Source organism: Danio aesculapii, chromosome 10 (assembly GCF_903798145.1).
Source record: "Danio aesculapii chromosome 10, fDanAes4.1, whole genome shotgun sequence".
NCBI classification, from domain to species: domain Eukaryota; kingdom Metazoa; phylum Chordata; class Actinopteri; order Cypriniformes; family Danionidae; genus Danio; species Danio aesculapii.
This window is the reverse complement of record NC_079444.1, coordinates 15,539,126-15,559,425: the sequence shown is the minus strand read 5'-3', so window position 1 is coordinate 15,559,425 and position 20,300 is coordinate 15,539,126. Positions and strand designations below refer to the sequence as shown.

Genomic DNA, 20,300 nt, shown 5'->3' with positions numbered 1-20,300 from the left:
TTTTGCTGCTGAAATTTGTCACAACTGACCAGAAATAAATTTATTAAAGCAGTCTGAAGCTGAATTCAAACCCAAATCCATCATGTATAAGTAAATTATTTAAGGTAGATGTGATAAACTCCTAAACAGAACAGTCTATCGAGTGTGACTTTTACTTTAAAACGTCACACTTCCGTGTTGAAGCTACAGTGTTGTGATTATTTGTGATTGCTGACATGTCTAACAGATGTGTTGTCCTCTGTGTTTTATTGTCAGGAGTTTGCTTCATTTCATGGAAACATTCGATAATTGGTAACAGCATGATAATACTTATTCTGGCAAAGCAAATCAAATAAAGAGCTTGTTTTTGAAGTAGTTTCGTGGTAGTGTGCAAAATATTGGTCGTAAAACGTTATCAACTTGGAATTTTGCATTATATATTTGACATTCAGACCTTTAAATATTTAACCATTATCAACTTTTATTGTACAATACAGTTTTAATAACTTAGAATGTGTTTAAACGAATTATCTATAATTATATAATTTATTTGTGTAAAGAAGTGTATGAAATCCTAAGGGAGCCCTTCAATTTCAGTGGTTGTTTATTGCTTATACAATAATGATATGTTTATGTGACATAATTTCTTCAGTGATATTGAATGTTGTTCTATTCTTAATCAGCCTGTGCTAATGCTGACCATTGAGATCACAGACAAGTGTTTTATGTGTGTTAAAGGTGTTAAAGATGCTCTGAAATTGGCCGGACGCGGACTCATATTTCTAGGCATCTGTACATGGCTGATTTCCATATTCCCGAGGCTGAAAATTTTCTTCTTTCCAGTGACTCAAGAGCTCACAGACAGTATGTACATTCAGATGACAGTTCATTAGTGCAGTTGTATATATTTTTAAATAGTTGAATATGGAGTTTGCCTGTTTTGCAGGCCCACCACCTGAATCCAGCAGACTGAAAGAAGAGCAAGTTAGAAGAACTCAACAAGATCTACAAAATGACAAGGTTTATCACAACACATGACTTTAAAAGTGGATAAATGTTCTACTGTATGGCCGTAAATATGATATGAATTTATGTTAACAATAGTCATGTTATTTCATATATTATGAAGATGTCGGACTATGCTGAAAATGTGCTAAAGCCAAGACAGAACTCACTACTCCAGCAGAAAACAGAACGGTACTATCGTATGACAGGAGAAACATGGAAACTCAGCCCAGGGTTTCCTGTCGGGGTGAGTGAACTCATTATCAGAACTAGCACATAGAGAAATACATTAATGCCACTAAACAATTAAAATAATAAAAAATATATCTTCCAGGAACTTTACTAGTGTTGCTGGAATCCACATTAAAGTACTTAAATTGTATTTAAAGGGGACCTGTTATGTAAAAATCACTTTTAAAAGAGATTTAAACACAATTGTGTGGCAACAGTCTGTGAATATAACCATCTTTTAACAGTAAACGTTTATTAATTTAATTTTTTTATAATCACACTTGATGAAAGCAGTGTGGAGAAACACTTTGATTGACATTCTCCCTGTCATCAGAGTGATGATCTCTCTTTCTCATTAGCATAGGATATTAGTCTTGTTTTTGAATCTGCTACTATGCTGACACATAGGCCTTTGTAGCTCCAACTTATTTTGAAAGGAGTGCTGGGAGCACAATCTCCTTTTAATTTAAAGAGACAGTCACCAAAATGGCAGAATAGACCCTTTGCACAAGCCTGTTATGACACATTTAACAATCATCAGCATCTTAAATCTTTGAAAGTTTTTAATATTTAGAAAAAAAAAAAACGTATGAACATTTATATGTATTTACATATGTAGTATATCATCTTTGCTTCAAATAGCAAAAAAAAGATTGTAAATTATTTGTTGTATTCTCCTAATCATTGTGCTCTAGGTTTTCCCAACTATGATTGACTTCCGCTACTGAGAAACCTAGAAACGTGAAAAGGGTTTATTACGATCAAACCCTAAAAGGGTCAGTTCCAAAGAGTTGTAAAACATTTTTTGTGGGGTACTTCGATTAAAAACGTCACATACACACTCTAGGGACATCATAGATGTATTTTACACCTGTGAAAAGGGTCATAATAGGTCCCCTTTAAAAATGTTATTAAACAAAATGAACGGCAGTTAAAGAGGAGAAAGATCGTTCACCCAAAAATGAAAATTCTGTCATCATCTACTCCTCCTCCACTTGTTCCCAACTGTTTGAGTTTCTTCCCTCTGTTGAACACACAGGAAAATATGCTGATGAATGTTGGAAAGCAGCAGCCATTGTCTTCCATTGATTTTTTTTTTTTTTGAACCACCTACTAGAAACTATTGGAATACATATAAAAAAAAGTTCAATGTAGATTCCAATGAAATAGTTTATAACTTAAAAAGTTAAGTACATTGTGTTTTACATTGAAAGTACTGTATAAGAGTCTGGGAGCCCAAGTGTCTGAAGACACAGACCTTTTTTCTTTACCATTCGGGCAGGGTCCAAAAAGAATCAGGATGGGTGAAACTTTAGAGTCTGAACAATCCTCTTTGTTAGACTACTTGTAGCCTTCCCGAAGATGCCTGACTGCAGCACAACCAGCACATTCTCATTAAAAGAATCCATTTTGATGACAAGAGTCTCCTGGTTTTGGTTCATGAATTTCCTACAATTGGTGCTGGTTTCCAACAGAATTTTTTGTTTTATATTCAACAGCAAAAAGAAATTCTTTAGGAAATGAGGAAATTTTCATTTTTGGTTGAAATGTCCCTTTAAGAATGCATTTGAATTTATATCACAGCATTTTAGGTATAAATTGTGTGCAGGATGATGATGATCGATTTTGTCAATATGAAATAATAATATGACAAACAAATGAAATAATTTTGGAAGTTTTTATAGTTGGCCCTCTACATGGGGCAAGAATACTATACAATAACATATTTTGACGAAATTTTGACCATTTGTATGACCAAAGTCAGAACTGCTATAAAAGAGATCCTTTTGAAAGGTTAATTTATTCTGAATTATATTTAGGCATATTAATATTTATAATTGTCTAGTGTATTCATTCTAGAAATGTCAAAAATGATAACATTAGGAACAGAAATAAAACTTTAATTGAATACGTCTTTAGATTTAGCTGAAATGTGCATCTAATTACTGAATAATATCCCCATATTTAAAAGTAACAGTGTTTAATTTGATATAAAAGCTATAATTAACTAAAGCTATCAATCATTAACTAACTATAATGTTAATAAAAACTATACAGTTCACTAGATAAATTTAAAAACATTAAAATCTAATTGATAAACTGCATAAAAAAAAAAAATAAAAAAAAAACATTTTTTAGGTGATATACTGCATTCTACCCACAAGGTGTCATTGTAAGCTTGTGTTAACTGACAAAAAAACCAAAGCAACATACAATGTCATCGAGTTTTCCTTTTTAAAGAATGGCTCAAACAAATTGTACAGTGCTCAGCATATATTAGTACACCCCTCACAAATCTAGCTTTTAAATTCATATTTTTAATAGGAAGCTATACAATATGATATTTGTGCATATACATTAGATTAGTCAGTACTGAAGCCAAATCTGGAGCTCATCTAACAAAATAATATTTTGATAACTGTCAGAAAACTAGTACACCCAAATTTATATATTATAGAAAAATATTAAATACAAATGTTAAAAACAAGAAAAATTAAGAGAAGCAAAAAATTGAAATATTTTGTTGAAATTTTGTAGGTTGTAATTTTTTATATTTTGCTTGAATTGTATTATCTTTTAATTTCTAAATATGTTTGGTGACTAAAATATTATTTTAATAAATATATCTGTTTAATAAGTCTGTTTTGTTTAAATGCACCAAATACATTTCCTGTATTCACTGAGAAATGGATCAAAATATTCATTTTCAAAATGGGGTGTGCTCAATTATGCTGAGCACTGTACAATACTTTGCCAAAGAGATGGAATTTAGGAGATGCAAGTGTCCACCAAACTCTCTAACACTGCACAAATTGTAATAGCCAGCTTGAATCTTGAGTGTCTTTCGTAACCATCACATTACAGCCTTGAGTTGTACAACAGTCACTTCCTGTGGAGACCCTAAAAATAAAGGAGAAATCCTAGTGCTGTATGCTAAATTCTTCCTGTTGCAAATTTGGCTCTGACCTCTCTAAGAAACATTTTTTTTCTGTTGTAAACTAAACTAATAATAGATCAATCCAAACTAATGTTTAGGGGAAATGCATTAAATATTAGTCAGCAAGATTTTGATTCTTAAAACGATAATCTTTTTTCCCACTAAAACTGTTTATTCAGTGTAGTGAAGCATGTCCTACATTGACATACCTCTTGTCCTCCTAACTGTGAGCAGTTCTGGCTAAAAGTTGCAGCCTTGCCTTCAATAGTCTTTGACTTTGTTTACTTTTTTATGAAAGTTTTTTTTGTATCATTGTTTTGTTACATAATGCATTCAATTACTACTACTATTCTCACACAAAAGTAGTTTGCATATTTAATATTTGAACAGCAATTTGCTACATGCACTATATGACTAAACGTATTGGGACACCACTCCAAATCACTGAATTCAGGCAATTCAATCACTTCCATGTCCACGGAGGTATAAAATCAAGCACTACACTGTAAAAATTATGATTAAAAAGCCATAACATATATTTTTAGTTAATTGTAACTTTTCAAAACTATAAAGTTAATAATGTTCCAGCTTACTTTTATGTTAAGTTTTAAGTCAGTTTAAAATAAGTTCAAATGACTCATAAGGTTAAATTGATTCAGCTTAAAATTTTAAGGCAACCAGTATTTTTTTCCAGTGTAGGCGTGCAGACGCTTCACCAAACATTTGTGAAAGTTTGCTCTCAGGTGCTCAGTGAATTCAAATGTGGTAATGTGATATGTTGCCACCTGTGCATTCATGATGTCCACTAAGGAAATGTCATCACTACTAAACACAAACAAATTCCACATTTAACTTTTAGTGATATTTGTAGCAGTGAATAGTTGACTGCTACAAATATCTTGGGATCTGGTTAGATGGAAAACTGACGTTTGAAACTCGCATAAATGAATTGCTCAGAAAGGTTAAAGCCCAGATTGGTTTTCTTTACAGAAACAAATCTTCCTTTATGCACTCCTCAAAGCAGCATTTGGTCAAATTAAAAGTATTACCAATTCGGAATTATGGGGATTTAATTTACAGATCAGCTTTAAAAACTCTCCTTCACAAACTGGATGTTATTTATCATGCAGCAAATCGTTTTGTTACTGGTGCACCATTTAATACTCATCACTGTCAGTTGTATTCTTTATTGAATTGGCCTTCTCTTCAATCACGTCAACAAATTCATTGGTTTCTGTTTATTTACAAAACTCTTATTGGGAAAACTCCACTATACTGTATTTACAGTCACTTCTTAACATTCACGAAATACGTCGAAAACTGCGCTCTAGTAATTTTATTAACCCTTGTGTACCCAAAGTTCGCACTTCATTTGGTCGCTACTCTTTTCAGTTTTCTGCTGCTGATGCTTGGAATCATCTGCAGCAGACCTTAAAGCTCAGCACTTTCATTCTACTATCATCTTTTAAAAATTCAATCTAGTCAATAGTACAAGATCACTGTGCTTGTTTTTAGTTTTTCATTGGTAATATATGTTATTATCTGCATTTGTGAAATTTGTTATTGTATTGTGTCCCTGCTGCTTTGTACTGTATCTGCTTTTTATGTAGCCTCATGGCCAGGTCATCATTGTAAATGAGAACTGGTTCTCAATTGACTTATCTGGTTAAATAAAGGTTATTGTATTATAACAAGCAATTGGATAGAACAATTATTCAGCCAAAATGGTGAGCTCCCAAGTCGCTATCTTTGTGCAGTCAATAGCTACACCCCTAAACTATGTGTGGTCTTCAGAGTGTGGTCTCCAGCTCAAGAGCAGTGTACATTACCTGACAAAAGTCTTGTCGACTATCTAAGTTTTAGGAACAACAAATATTAATGTGATTTCTAGTTGATAATTTGGTATCAGAAGTGGCATATAAAAACCTCTAGATTGCGCTTATTTACCAAAGTAAAATATGATCATGCCTTGATTTTTATTTATTTAATTAGGACAGTAAGATCTAATTTGCTTTAAAAAAAAGCCTTGTCACACTATAGAATATAAAGTCATGGTGGAAAAAGAATTAATATTGTGTAAGACTCCCATGAGATTGGATGACTGCATCCATATACATCTCTGCAATGACTCAAAGAAGTTAATAAAGTCACTTGAAATTATTAAAGTCATCTGGAATGCCTCCTCCATCTTACCCAAGAGATGCTCAATAATGTTCATGTTTGGTGACCGTGCTGGCCAATCCTGGAGCACCTTGACCTTCTTAGCTTTCAGGAACTTTGATGTCGAGGCTGAAGTATGAGAAAAAGCGCTATCCTGCTGAAGAATTTGCCCTCTCCTGTGGTTTGTAATGTAATGGGCTGCACAAATGTATTGATATCTCAGGCTGTTGGGGTTGCCATCCACTCTGCATCTTTCTAGCAGTAGAATAATACTTGTAAGACTGCATTGTATGAGGTGTAAGGTTTGGTGGAGGGTTTAGTGATGTTTCAGGGATTTGGGGATTCAGGGATTTGATTTAACTTAGTGACAGTAAAAGGAGCGCTTAATGTTTCAGCATAATACTATATTTTGGACAATTTCATGCTTCCAACTTTGTATGAACAGTTTGAGGATGTTCATAAAGATATAAATGAGGGAGTTTTGTGTGGAGAAACTGGACTGGCCTGCACAGATTCCTGAGCTCAACCTGGCTTTTCACCCTTGGAATGAATTAGAGAAAAGACTCAGAGCCAGGACTTTTCGTCAATGATCAATCCCTCACTAATGCACTTCTCATAAATGCACTCCTAATCCTTGTGGAAACACTTCTGGGAAGATTTAAAGCTTTTATAGCTGCAAATAACGGGCCAACTCCATATTACAGCGCGTCTCAATCCTGGTCCCCGTGGCTCTGCACATTTTGTATGTTTTTTTCACCGCTTCAGATGTTTTTTTCATTCAAATGTAAGCGCCCTGCAAAGTAAGCATCACAAAATATTCTGCCATGACTTCAGTTTGAAAGAAGTGTGTTCAATTCAAAGAATATTAAAGTGCACGAGAGTTGCCTTTGATGCAAATCTAACATTTACAGTTAAATAACCCTTCAAACTCCTCACACAGTGGTTCTCAATCACGTTCTTGGAGGACCACCAACACTGCATATTTTGGATGTCTCCTTTGTTTGTCACACCCATTACAGCTTTTTCAGTCTCTCCTAACGGGCTGATGATCTGAATCAGCTGTGTTTGATTGAGGAGACACGGTAAATGTGCAGAGCTGGTGGTCCTCCAGGAACGTGGTTGAGAAACACTGCTCTAAGTTTCATCTGAAAGACTCTGCAAATTCAATTCAATTCACCTTTATTTGTATAGCGCTTATACAATGTAGATTGTCAAAGCAGCTTCACATAAAAGGTCATAGTAAATTGGAACAGTGTAGTTCAGTTTGTAGTGTTTAAGTTCAGTTCAGTTTAGCTCAGTTCAGTGTGGTTTAATAATCACTACTGAGAGTCCAAACACTGAAGAGCAAATCCAACGATGCGCAGCTCTACAGATCCCGAACCATGCAAGCTAGTGGCGACAGCGGAGAGGGAAAAAAAAACTTCACTAATTGGCGAAAGTGAAGAAAAAAAAACCTTGAGAGAAACCAGACTCAGTTGGGCACGACCATTTTAATTTCTCCGCTGGCCAAACGTTTTGTGCAGAGCTGCAGTCTCAGCGGTGGAGGCTGGAAGCTGGCCTCAGCGAAGACTTGTCTGTCTCTGGAGCGTCACAGGAATCAGTCTCATGTTCTCCACTCCTCCATGACCACCACAGTAGCTGCTCAGGATACAGCCTGGTCCAGGATGTGGAAACCTTGGGATCATCTCGTCGTTGGTCTTGGATCGAATCAGTGACTCTGCATAGTCTGAGGGCCTCGGGAAAAGTATCCCCAGGTGGAAATGAAGAATAAAGAGAATAATTAGCGTAGCTGCTGTTCATAGTGTATATAAACAAGATGCAGAACCTGTGTGGAAGCCTGCTAAGTGGTGCACTGAGTGTATGCTTTACTAAACAGATAGGTCTTTAATCTAGTTTTCAATTGGGAGAGTGTGTCTGAGCCTCGGATGTTATCAGGAAGGCTATTGCAGAGTTTAGGAGCTATAAATGAGAAGGCTCGACCTCCTTTACTCGACTTGGCTATTCTGGATTCTACCAGAAGCCCTGAGTTTTGAGATCTTAAAGAGCGAGTTGGATTGTAGCGAGACAGAAGATTGGTTAGATAAACAGGAGCTAGATTATTTAAAGCTTTATAGGTAAGAAGCAATATTTTAAATTCAATACGAAACTTAACAGGCAGCCAGTGTAAGGAGGATAAAATTGGGGTGATGTGATCAAATTTTCTAGACCTGGTAAGAACTCTGGCAGCTGCATTTTGTACTAATTGAAGTTTGTTAATAGAGGATGCTGGGCAGCCAGCAAACAGTGCATTACAGTAGTCCAGCCTAGAAGTCATAGCATGGACCAGCTTTTCTGCGTCTGAGATGGATAGCATACTTCGTAACTTAGCGATATTTCTCAGATGAAAGAAAGCAGTTTTTGTAACATGGGATATATGATTTTTAAAAGTTAAATTGCTGTCTAATATGACACCCAGATCTTTTATAGTAGAGCTAACGCTAACTTTGTATCCCTCTAATTGTAGGTCGAGTTGTGAGATCTGCTGTGTACAGGATTTAGGCCCAATAAGTAATAATTCTGTTTTGTCTGAGTTTAAGAGAAGATAATTGTTGGTCATCCAGTCTTTAACATCTTTAATATACTCAGTTAGCTTGGACAGTTTAGAAAGCTGATCCCATGTCTTCTAATAATGTCTTCCAGGGGTAGCATGTATATTGTAAACAGCAAAGGGCCTAAAACTGATCCTTGAGGCACCCCGTATTTTACTGGGCTGACTTGTGAAGGCTGTCCATTAATATTCACAAACTGGTAACAGTCAGCTAAGTATGACTTAAACCCTTGTAGGACCTGTCCCTGGACACCTGTAGACTTTAAGCGATTAATGAAGATACCGTGGTCAATGGTGTCAAATGCCGCACTAAGATTGAGTAGAACTAATTGCAAGATGCACCCTTGGTCAGCAGCTAAGAGTAAATCGTTGGTTATTTTCACTAATGCAGTTTCTGTACTGTGATGAGCTCTGAAACCTGACTGAAACACTTCAAAAACATTGTTGGTCTGCAGAAAGGAGCATAATTGAGCAGAAACAACTTTTTCTAGTATTTTAGACATAAATGGAAGATTTGAAATAGGCCTAAAATTAGCTAAGTTGCTGGGGTCCAGTTGTGGTTTCTTAATAATAGGTTTAATAACAGCTAACTTGTAAGGATTTGGAACATGGCCTAAAGATAAAGAAGAGTTGATAACGTTAAGAAGAGGTTCTCCTATAACAGGTAGCAATTCTTTCAGTAATTTTGTTGGAATTGGATCCAACATACACGTAGCTGGTTTAGAGCTATTTATAATTTTATCTAGCTCTTCCTGTTCTATGATTTTAAAGCACTGTAGGTTATTTAGATTTAGTGGAGTGTTTACTGGATCTGAAGTATAAGGCGGTGCAAAAAGTTTAATATCTCCTATTTTCTGCCTAAAGCCTTCTATTTTATCACTGAAAAAATTCATGAAGTCATCACTACTAATTTGCGGTGGAACATTTTGTTCCAAAGATGACCGATTATTTGTTAATTTAGCAATGGTGTTAAATAAGAATCTAGGATTGTTATGATTATTTTCTATCAGTTTGCGGAGGTGCTCAGCCCTAGCAGATTTTAAAGCTCTCCTATAGCTGGACATACTGTCTTTGTACGCAGTTCTAAAAATTTCTAAATGAGTTTTTTTCCATTTACGTTCCAGGGCACGGGTTGCTGTTTTGAGAGCGCGGGTATGACTATTATAACATGGTGTAGTTTTATTCTCTCTAGCCTTTTATAGTTTAATGGGTGCCACAGTATTAAGAGTGCTAGTAAAGATGGCATCCATACTGCTGGTTACTACATCATGGTCATTTGCGTTTGCATTTCGAAGTAGAGAAAGATCAGGTAAGTTATTTATAAATTCATCTTTGGTGGATGGAACAATAGTTCTACTAGGGCAATATATCGGAGCGGATCTGCTAATTTCAGGTAAACACAGCTACAGTATATAGTAAGAGGATGTGGTCTGTAATATCATCACTTTGTGGTATAATGTCTACATCAATGACCTCAATTCCATAAGACAGAATTAGATCTAGTGTATGCTTTAGGCGATGAGTTGGACCAATAACATTTTGCTTTATCCCTATTGAATGTAGTAAGTCCATAAACGCGAGCCCTAATGTGTCGTTAGCGTCATCTATGTGAATGTTAAAGTCTCCTACAATTAATATTTTATTAGTTTTAACTAGTAAGTCAGAGATAAAATCAGAAAACTTGTTTAGAAAACTGACATAGGGTCCTGGGCGTCTATATATGGTGATTAGAGCGAGAGATAACATAGGTTTTTGCATAGTGTTCGGAAGCATAACATTAAGTGCTAGTACTTCAAAGGAGCTGAACAAAAGTCAGTTTCTTTGATTAACATTAAGAATATCACTAAAGATTGATGCAACTCCACCACCACGACCAGCAAACACTGTAGTGCAAATCACGTTCAGCTATTTCCCATGTGCAGGAGCCAGAGAGCATTGAACACTATGTGGTCAACATGTCATCTAAATATAGTTCCTCCATATTAAACCCTATGGTTTAAAGTGCATTGAAGTACATGTACAGTTGAGGTCAGAAATATTAGCCCCCGTTTGAATTTTTTTTCTTTTTTAAATATTTCCCAAATTATGTTTGACAGAGCAAGGAAATTTTCACAGTATGTCTGAAAATATTTTTTCTTCTGGAGAAAGTCTTATGTTTTATTTTGCTAGAATAAAAGCAGTTTTTAATTACAAAAAAAAGGTCAAAATTATTAGCCCCTTTAAGCAATTTTTTTTTTTTCGATAGTCCACAGAACAAACCATTGTTACACAATAACTTGCCTAATTACCCTATCCTGCCTAGTTAATCTAATGAACCTAGTTAAGCCTTTTAAATGTCACTTTAAGCTGTATAGAAATGTCTTAAAAATATCTAGTAAAATATTATGTGCTGTCATCATGGCAAAGAAAAAATAAATCCGTTATTAGAAATGAGTTATTAAAACTATTATGTTTAGAAATGTGTTGAAAAAAAATATTCTTTCCTTTAAACAGAAATTGGGGAAAAAACAAACAGGGGGCTAATAATTCAGGGGGGCTAAAAATTCTGATTGCAACTGTACATCTAAAGGCATCTACTTCTTTCTTAAATCAGTTTTTGAAGGCGCTCTTCTGGCCGGGAAGCGTGCAGGTGCTCCGGGGATAGAGAGTAAGGCCATGCTGGGTTGGGTAGTGGTTCACCAGGTTACCTGCTCGAGTCAGCTGGGAGAAAAGAGAGCGACACAGAGGTTAACACTGGAGTCATTCAGAGAAATGAAGCTCATCCTTGGTTGTTCAGACGCTGCTTATATCTGTGTCCCTTGATGACTCCCAGCTGTGGTTGATCTGCTGTGATGAGAAGGCAGCTGGGATGAATTTGGGACCATAGCGACAATGCATCAGTATACTCGCCACAATATATATATATACCTTATTTTATTTAAATTTAATTATACATAAAACTACACAATTTTATATATATATATATATATATATATATATATATATATATATATATATATATATATATATATATATATATATATATATATATATATTCATTCTTATTATATATACATTTTATATATATTTTTAAAAATATTATTATTTAAAAATCCAATCCCATCATGTTTTTCAGGGTGAAGAGGATAAGATATGCCATGCGGTAGATGTAGACGAGTCTCCTAATCAGGGAGCCAGAAGGAGACGGAAGCCGATGCAAACTGCTACTCAAGATACTGTCCAAGAGGAAGTGCCCAAGCAGAAGAGGGTGGGTTTGTGTTTTTATTGGAATGTTACTTTAAACTGGTTAGTTCACCACAAAAGGATAATTGTCATCATTTACTCACCCTCATGTCACTCCAAACCCTTAAGGCTCATGTTATTTTCTTGCAACACTAACACAAATTTTTCATCCGCAGATTTACCCCAAACTCTGTGAATAGCTTCAAATTTAACAATGACAAAATGTACAAATCAAGCAGCTTAATACAATTTTCCTAAAGAGAAACTAAGGGTTTTTAATTACTTTTTCCACACTTAAACATTGAACAGCTAACATAGGATCTGAGAACAGAAGTCTTTATTGCTTCTTGTGGAAGCTCAACAGTGTTGGAATAACAAACAAGAATCCACCCCATTGGTTTTCACACATCAAGCAAGCATGCAAGCTTCCATGATCATTGTTTGTCGTCAATTTCTGTATGTGAATAAAAGGCCAAATTAAATCTGTTAATCATAGTCTCTGCAGAAGACATGCTTTCACCTGCTCACTGTATATTGATGCAGTTTTTTGATATCTTTTTGTATATTTGAAGTGTCAAGAGTTTTGGGTGAATAGACTTTCATCCGAGGGGCAGAAATCTCTCAGATTTATTTAAATATATTTTCATTTCATTCATTGTTCTGAAAATGAATACATTTCTTATAGGTTTGGAGCAGCATGAGATTGTTTTTACAACCCTTTAAAGGGATAGTTCACCTAAAATTGAATACAGTGTTCTGTCATCATTTACCCGCCCTTCACTTGTTTCAAACCTGTTTGGCTTTCTTTCTTCTGTTGAGCATAAAAGAAGACATTTTGAAGAAAGCTGGAAACCTGTAGCCATTAACTTTCATAGCATGTGCTTTTTCTACTATGGAAGTCAATGGTTTAAGGTTTTCAGTTTTCGTCAAAATATCTTCAACTTCAGTGTTCAACTGAAAAAAGGGGTTGGAAACACTTGAGGGAAAGTAAATGGGAAGTACATATTCATTTTGGGGGAACACTCCCTTTAACCATCCACCTTTGTCCTACGTCCAATGATGCTTTGTGTGAAGTAACTTCATGTAAAAAAAATAATCAGTGAAACGTTTGTCGATAAAACTAGTGATGTGCGATACCACTGGTTTCCTATCCGATACCAAGTAAAAGGAAGGCGAGTATTGGCGATACCGATCCGATACGGATACTTTGCCCAAAAATTACTGTTTGGGAAATTAAAGTAACAAGTAGAGTAATTAAAAGTGTCACTTCATACTGAATACGAGACATATTACGGGTTATTCTTGTTTATTGATGAAGAATTATCATACAAAAACAGCCAACTTGCATATTCATTGTCACAACCCAAGCCCCCAAAATACAGCCACATCGCCACATTTTCTCCCTCTGTATCTGGATAGTGCCTGCCTGCTGCAGGACTCTGAAAGCGATGTCTGTCTCGCCCTAGCATCATCTGTGCCTCTCCTCCTTTTCTGACCACCTAGTCATGATGTTGTCTTATTCTGTCTTGTGATTTATATGTAGGTGTTTGATTAAGTTTGTGGTATTACCACAGTACCTCACTGTTTTGTTACACGTGTCACAAACCGCATCGTTTGATATTATGGAAGTGAAGTAGCTTCACATATAACTTTTCATGCGGTCACCCATATCCATTGACAGCATGACTAAACAACATGTGCTGGTGGACTGAGTGGCTAGCTAGCATTTTCTGCAGTTGTACATTGCCATATTACACACATGACTTGGCAGGCGAAAGAACAAGTAGTTCCGACTAAGTTGGCTTTATTGAGATAAACTAGGGTAATTGTGGTTACTTTCCGCTGTATTTCTATTTCCAATAAACTACATATTTGCTCCAAATGACTGAAATATTGATATTTTGATAAAATAATCGATTCTAGAACAAACAAAGCTGGTATCGGAGATATCGATATTTTAGTATCAATCCGCACATCACAGTCCTGTATTAAATACAAAGAGAAAGTAATCAGGATGAACAAAACTATTTGTTCTCACATGAGCTTTGGACAGGACACGGATATGCTTGTTATACTAAATACTAATGCCAAGTACAATACAAGATTAACACTAATGATAAATAAATATAAAATGTCAAACGTACCTCTCCTTCAGTTTTCATTATGTATTTAAATTATACTTAGTATACCATCATTTAAAGGAACACTTCACTTTTCTTGTGCTCGTATGCTGATTTTACAAGTCTCCTAGAGTGAAACAGATGAGTTTTATCATTTTTTAATCCATTCAGTCGATCTCTGGGTCGGACAGGAGCACTTTTAGCTTAGCTTAGCATAAATAATTGAATCACATTAGACCATTAGCATCTAGTTCAAAAATGAGAAAGAGATTATTTTTAAAATTAACTCTTTATATACATCATGTACTAAGACCGATGGAAAATTAAAAATTGAGTAAGCTGATATGGCTAGGAACTATACTCTTATTCTGACATAATAATCAAGAAATTTTCTTCATTGATTATTAGTGGCCCACCACTGCTAATATACAGCCATATCGCACTGATACAAGTGTGATATTGTGTTTTTACAACAGTTTAACGGCACAATCGTGTATATAAATAAGAAAATAAAACACGGAGAGTCTAAAAACCCTTTTTGTATTAGGAACTACTTTCTTTCGCCATTCATTCACATCTGCAGCTGACGTCAAAACAGCAGAAGCTGTTACTAATTCGCCAATGTCACTTTCGTCAAATTAAATTGCTGCAGCAGGCACATTGAAAGTACACAGTACCTGAAAATAGTCCCCAGCTAGGTATCTTCCAATGTGGCCATCTATGCTTTATTACTCCAGAATGAGAGTATAGTTCCTAGCCATATCAAACTAGAAAATCAAACTTTTCAATTTTCATCAGTCTCAGTACACGATGTAACTACAGAAGGGTCAAATGTTAAAAATGATCTATTGATGATAAAAGATATTTATATTAAATAACGTTACTGAGTAATATTAAGCACTTTTTCTGCATGCATTTTCAAACTTTTCCCGCTGTTTACAAGTGTGGTAAATTACATATTTACATACATATACATACTTCATACTACATTATATTAGGTGCTATTTATTATAGTATTCGGTAGTAGTATAGGATAGTATTCTAAGTTAAAAAAATGTATGACATGTTTGCCCTAAGCCCAACAATGGAACTGTCATTCAATTCAATTTCAATTCATCTTTATTTTTATAGCACTTTTACAATGTAGATTGTGTCAAAGCAGCTTAACAAAGAAGCTCTAGTAAATTAAAACTGTGTCAGTCCAGTTTTCAGTTGATTGATTTGCTGGAGTTGAATTTTAGTTTAGTTCAGTTCAGTGTAGTTTAAATTTCACTGCTGAAAGTCCAAACCCTGAAGAGCAAATCCATCAATGCGCAGCTTCTCAAGTCCCAAACCAAGCAAGCCAGTGGAGACAGTGACAAGGAACAATTTTCACCAGTTGATGAAAGTGAAGGAAAAAAACCTTGAGAGAAACCAGTTGAGCTCTGGCCAACTTCCTGAGCTGCAGTCTGGGTACCATAGGGGGGAAAACGCTGGATGTCCATCATGAATGGACTGTCACTTGCTTACAGTTTTATGCAAAAATCTGGGCATGCCTCGGTGGCTGCATAATTTTGTGCTCTTTCTTTATCCGCTTGTTAAGTTGTGACGTATGGAATACTGTTTCCGGGTACAAGCTGCTACTCATTTGAAATGAGAAAATGCTTGTTTATGACCACTTTTTAGTCAATTGACACATTAAAGTGAATTTTATATAAAATCATGGTGTACACATCAGTCTCTGGACAAAAATTTTAACAATTTATAAAACATTTATCACTTTCTGGTCATCAGATATTAGGCATGGATATATACATTGCTATCGTGATTCATTACATCGCTTTGTAATCATTTATTATTACAATTTGATGAGTCTCCCCATACAGTTTGATAGAGCACTTGGACCCAGAAGCCGCTTCTAGTGACGTCACACTTAACAAGCGGATAAGAGAGGATCACAGTGAAATGCCATTCGGTTTCTAGAGAAAATTAGATAATGTCGTTTTTCAGACAGAAATAACTAGTGTAGCAGTATTGAGATGTGAATAAAAAAAAATTGAAACTGAAAAATAGGCTATACAAAAATTTGGCCACCCTCTCTTTTTTGTGGATTTCAAAATCTGTAGTTACTTAATGCTGATTGATTACAACAAAAAATTGATTTGAGTGACTCCGCGAACCTTAACAATCCTAACACAGGTAGGATACAAGGATACAAAAAGCTATCACAAAGGTTTAAAATCTTTATCTTCACAGTCAGAAATATAATAAGAAAATGGAAGGCCTCAGGAACAGTTCTTATGAAGGAAAGATGTGCTAGACCAAGAAAAATACCTGAAAGGCAAAGGCAAAGAATGGTTAGAATGGTCACAAACAAACAACAGACCATCTCCAAAGAGCTCCAGGAACAAACCCAGGAATGTCATTGTAGATCTTGTCACAATACAGTAAACTTTTCACAAAGAACAGCTCAATGGAAGGTGATGCAGAAGAAGACTTTTTTTTGCATTCTGCCAACAAGAAGAGTCATTTGAGGTATGCAAAGGCTCATCTTGACAAGCCTGATTCATTTTGGAAATCTATACTGTGGACAGATGCCACAACCATGGGAGCTTTGCATGGCGGAACAGCCTTCCAGGAGAAGAACTTGCTCTCTACTGTAAAATATGGTTGAGGGTCCATCATGCTGTGTGGCAAGCATAGGTACTGGAAACCTTGTCAGAGTTGAAGGTCGCATAGATTCCACCCAGTATCAGCAGATTCTTAAGAACAATATTCAGGGATCAGTCAAAAGGCTGAAGTTGCGGCAGGGTTTGATGTTTCAGCAGGACAGTGACCCAAAGCACAGTTCAAGATCTACCAAGGAGTTCATGCACAGACACGATACAATGTACTAGAATGGCCATCCCAGTCCCCAGACTTGAACATCATCGAAAATCTATAGATTGATTTGAAAAGGACCTGCTCGGCATCCATCAAACCTGACTAAACTGGAGAAATGTTGCACGGAAGAATGGTCCAAAATGCCTTCAGCAAGAATTATCCTTGAATAGAGGAAGTGTCTACAGGCTGTTATTTCAGCAAAAGGTGGCTGTACAAAAGATTGATGTTGTCATTTTGTTGGGGTGCCCAAAATTTTGCACCTGTCTGTTTTTGTTGTGATTTAAATTGCAATGCATCTTATTGATTAAACAAGTGTTATGTCAGAACTGAAATGTTGCTTTTTCCCTAGGGTATAATATATATTCAAATGAAATTGCTGATTTGAAAGGCCAGCAGGCTATGGCTTGTAATTATAAAAATGATCAGGGGTGGCCAAACTTTATATGTAATTTACTCACATCTTAAATGTAAAAAAGACAGCTAGATTTGGCAACAAGCATACAGACTTTAGAGTTTTAACTTTATGCTTAAGCAAAAATAATGATTTAATTTAAATAGTTAGTCATAATCATTATTATTAACGATTTAGAAACATTATGAAAGCAACATAATTCAAATTTCAAGCATTTTTTTTGAAAACATCAAATCAAATTTCAGCACCCGTAACAACCAAAATGATTCGATGATCTATGCTAAGCTAAGCTAAGCTAAAAGTGTATCCGCCTGGTGACTCATGTATCAACGCCGCATTCGCACAAAAACGTTTTGTACCACAGATTTCACGCTCGTGTTTGGATTTACTAACGATGACATTAACGTGAGAATGTGCGTTGGTCCACGCCAAATTCATGTCTGGCGTACGTGTATTTCTTGTGTGTGTTTGTTTTATTTCCATTGGCAACTCCTAGAGGCAATTAAGTTAAATTGCACACTACAAAGTATCTTTGAGCCGTGAAATGCCAGCTGTATGGGACGGGATCATCCGCATGTCAAGCAGGTATATGAGGTTTCCATACCATGCCGTTGACCAGCGAAATATTAAAGCACAAATTGCATCGATCGCCTGTTTTTCCAATGTAATCGAAGCCATCGACTGCACTCAAATTGCTATAAATGTGCCATCTGAATATGAATTTGCATACGTGAATCTGAAACATTTCCATTCAATAAATGTGCAAATAATATGTGATGCTCAAATGCTCTTAACAAATATTGTAGCCTTGGTCAACCCATGATTAATTCATCCTCACAAACAGCATGGTTGGGATGAGGCTCCAAGGTGACAGGCACTTGGTCAGTTGTAGAGCAGGCGATTGGGCAGCTGAAATGGCGGTGGCACTGCCTTGATAAGAGCGGAGGGGTGCTGCTATACAGCCACCAACAAAGTGTTCCTCTAATAAATCTGTATCTCCCAAAGACACGGATACTACTCCAGACAGTAAAGTGTCGCCCACTATTGAGGCAACTCTCTCCTCAAAGGGTGTTTGTTCAGCATCCCCTGTTCCCCCGCCTGTTCGTTCCACACTTTGACGATGTGCCGCTGTTCTGCTCTTAACCTGCACCTTTACATTTTTTAATTCACTCACAGTGCGATGTTCAGACCCCACTGGGTTAACCACTTCAGCTAAACTCTCCCACTCTATTTTTTTTCTTTTGTTATATATTCCGGAGGACAAACTTGCAAATAACACAGTTTTTCTTCAGTCTACCTTCGATAGGAGCGCCTCCAATTCACATTCTGTGAAGTTTCTCTTTTTGCACGCAGTGTTTTATACATCTGAATTTTTTACTGCATATGCACATTTACAGCTTTGTCTGTACGCAATGTTTTAATATGAATTCAACGCAAGTCTTCGTACATGAGACCCCTGGAGATCGGCTAAATGGACTCAAAAATGGTCAATATTATTTCTAACTCTAGGAGAGTTGTAAAAAATTAACATATTTCCAAAAAAAAAGTGGTATTCCTTTATTTAAAATGATTTGCTTCATAAATTTTCTACCAAACCAGAAGCGCATCCATAAATTTGAAATGCAGCAGTCATCTTAGGGTATGGCAGGACTTTTATAACTTGTCTACTACTTTGTTCACCAGCCTCGTTATTATTTTCTCTCATTAAAGGTCATAGTTTTGCCTGACGAGCCATCAGTGGACACTGAAGGGGTGAGTGAATAAACTACGCCTGCATATAAGAACAAATAGGTTTTTTTTCTGTGATCATTTACTTGTAGTGACATCTCAACTTCAACTCATCCACTTTCAGGTAGTAAAAATAGCCCTAAGATGTCCTGGCAGAAGAGCGACCCACAGGAGATTCCTCAAAACCTGGAGCTCTCAGGTCAGTAATCAACAATGATGAATGACAGTAATAAATAAATTCAAGAGTAATATTTCTTTCTTCTGATCATTAGCTCCTGCTGGACTGGATGATGAAGATAGGATACCATCCAGCTCTCTACACGCTGTACATGTCGTACCCTAGGACGAAGGTGCTGACGGCTGCAGACGTGAGCTTGGAGGAGGCTGGCATCCACACAGACACACTGCTGAATGTGGAGGAGAAAGAGCCACTCCATATCTAAACGCACTTCTGCTCGCTTTTATGGAGCAGTGGACATCAATATAAGGGCTTTCATATTGTATACAAGCCCTCAGGACATTCTCTACAGGTGCCATATTTACAGCTTTGGGGGAAAATGAAGAGACCACTTGAAAATTCTCTTTTTTTGCTGGATTTATTTGGTAAAGTGAGTCAAATAGTTTTATTATATATGTAAATGCTATAAATGACATTTTTATTATTGTTTTGGAAGAAATATCATCAGTGCTTTACTTGAAAAAGTTGGATTTGCTTGATTTATTTGGTAAAATAAGTCAAATTGTTTTAAATAAATGCTATAAATGAGTTTTTTACACTTAATTTGGAAGAAATATCAGTAGTTTACTGTTAAAAGTTGGATTTGCTAGATTTATGTGGTAAAATAAGTCAAATTGTTTTAAATAAATGCTATAAATGAGTTTTTTACACTTAATTTGGAAGAAATATCAGTAGTTTACTGTTAAAAGTTGGATTTGCTAGATTTATTTGGCAAACGGAGTAAAATAGTTTGTTCTATAAATATATAAATGATCTAAATGAATATTTTTATTATTAATTTGGAAAAAAATATCAGTTCAGTGAAAGAAGTTTTTTTT

At 35.8% G+C, this 20,300-nt stretch overlaps 1 protein-coding gene across 1 annotated transcript; it reads left to right on the top strand.

The window, feature by feature from the left end:
- The first annotated feature begins 182 nt into the window (after positions 1 to 182).
- Positions 183 to 20,099, top strand: ubxn8 (UBX domain protein 8). Its single transcript, XM_056467558.1, has 8 exons — positions 183 to 291; positions 718 to 843; positions 926 to 999; positions 1,109 to 1,231; positions 12,016 to 12,147; positions 19,227 to 19,268; positions 19,369 to 19,443; positions 19,517 to 20,099. The coding sequence occupies exons 1-8, from the start codon at positions 216 to 218 to the stop codon at positions 19,685 to 19,687; spliced, it is 819 nt and encodes a 272-aa protein (XP_056323533.1). The 5' UTR covers positions 183 to 215; the 3' UTR covers positions 19,688 to 20,099.
- Positions 20,100 to 20,300: the final 201 nt, after the last annotated feature.

Coding starts and splice junctions, on each gene's coding strand:
- ubxn8 (XM_056467558.1), top strand. CDS start 216: ATGTCTAACAGATGTGTTGTCCTCTGTGTTTTATTGTCAGGAGTTTGC. Junction 844..925: donor GACTCAAGAGCTCACAGACA/GTATGTACATTC, acceptor CCTGTTTTGCAG/GCCCACCACCTGAATCCAGC. Junction 19,269..19,368: donor CATCAGTGGACACTGAAGGG/GTGAGTGAATAA, acceptor ATCCACTTTCAG/GTAGTAAAAATAGCCCTAAG.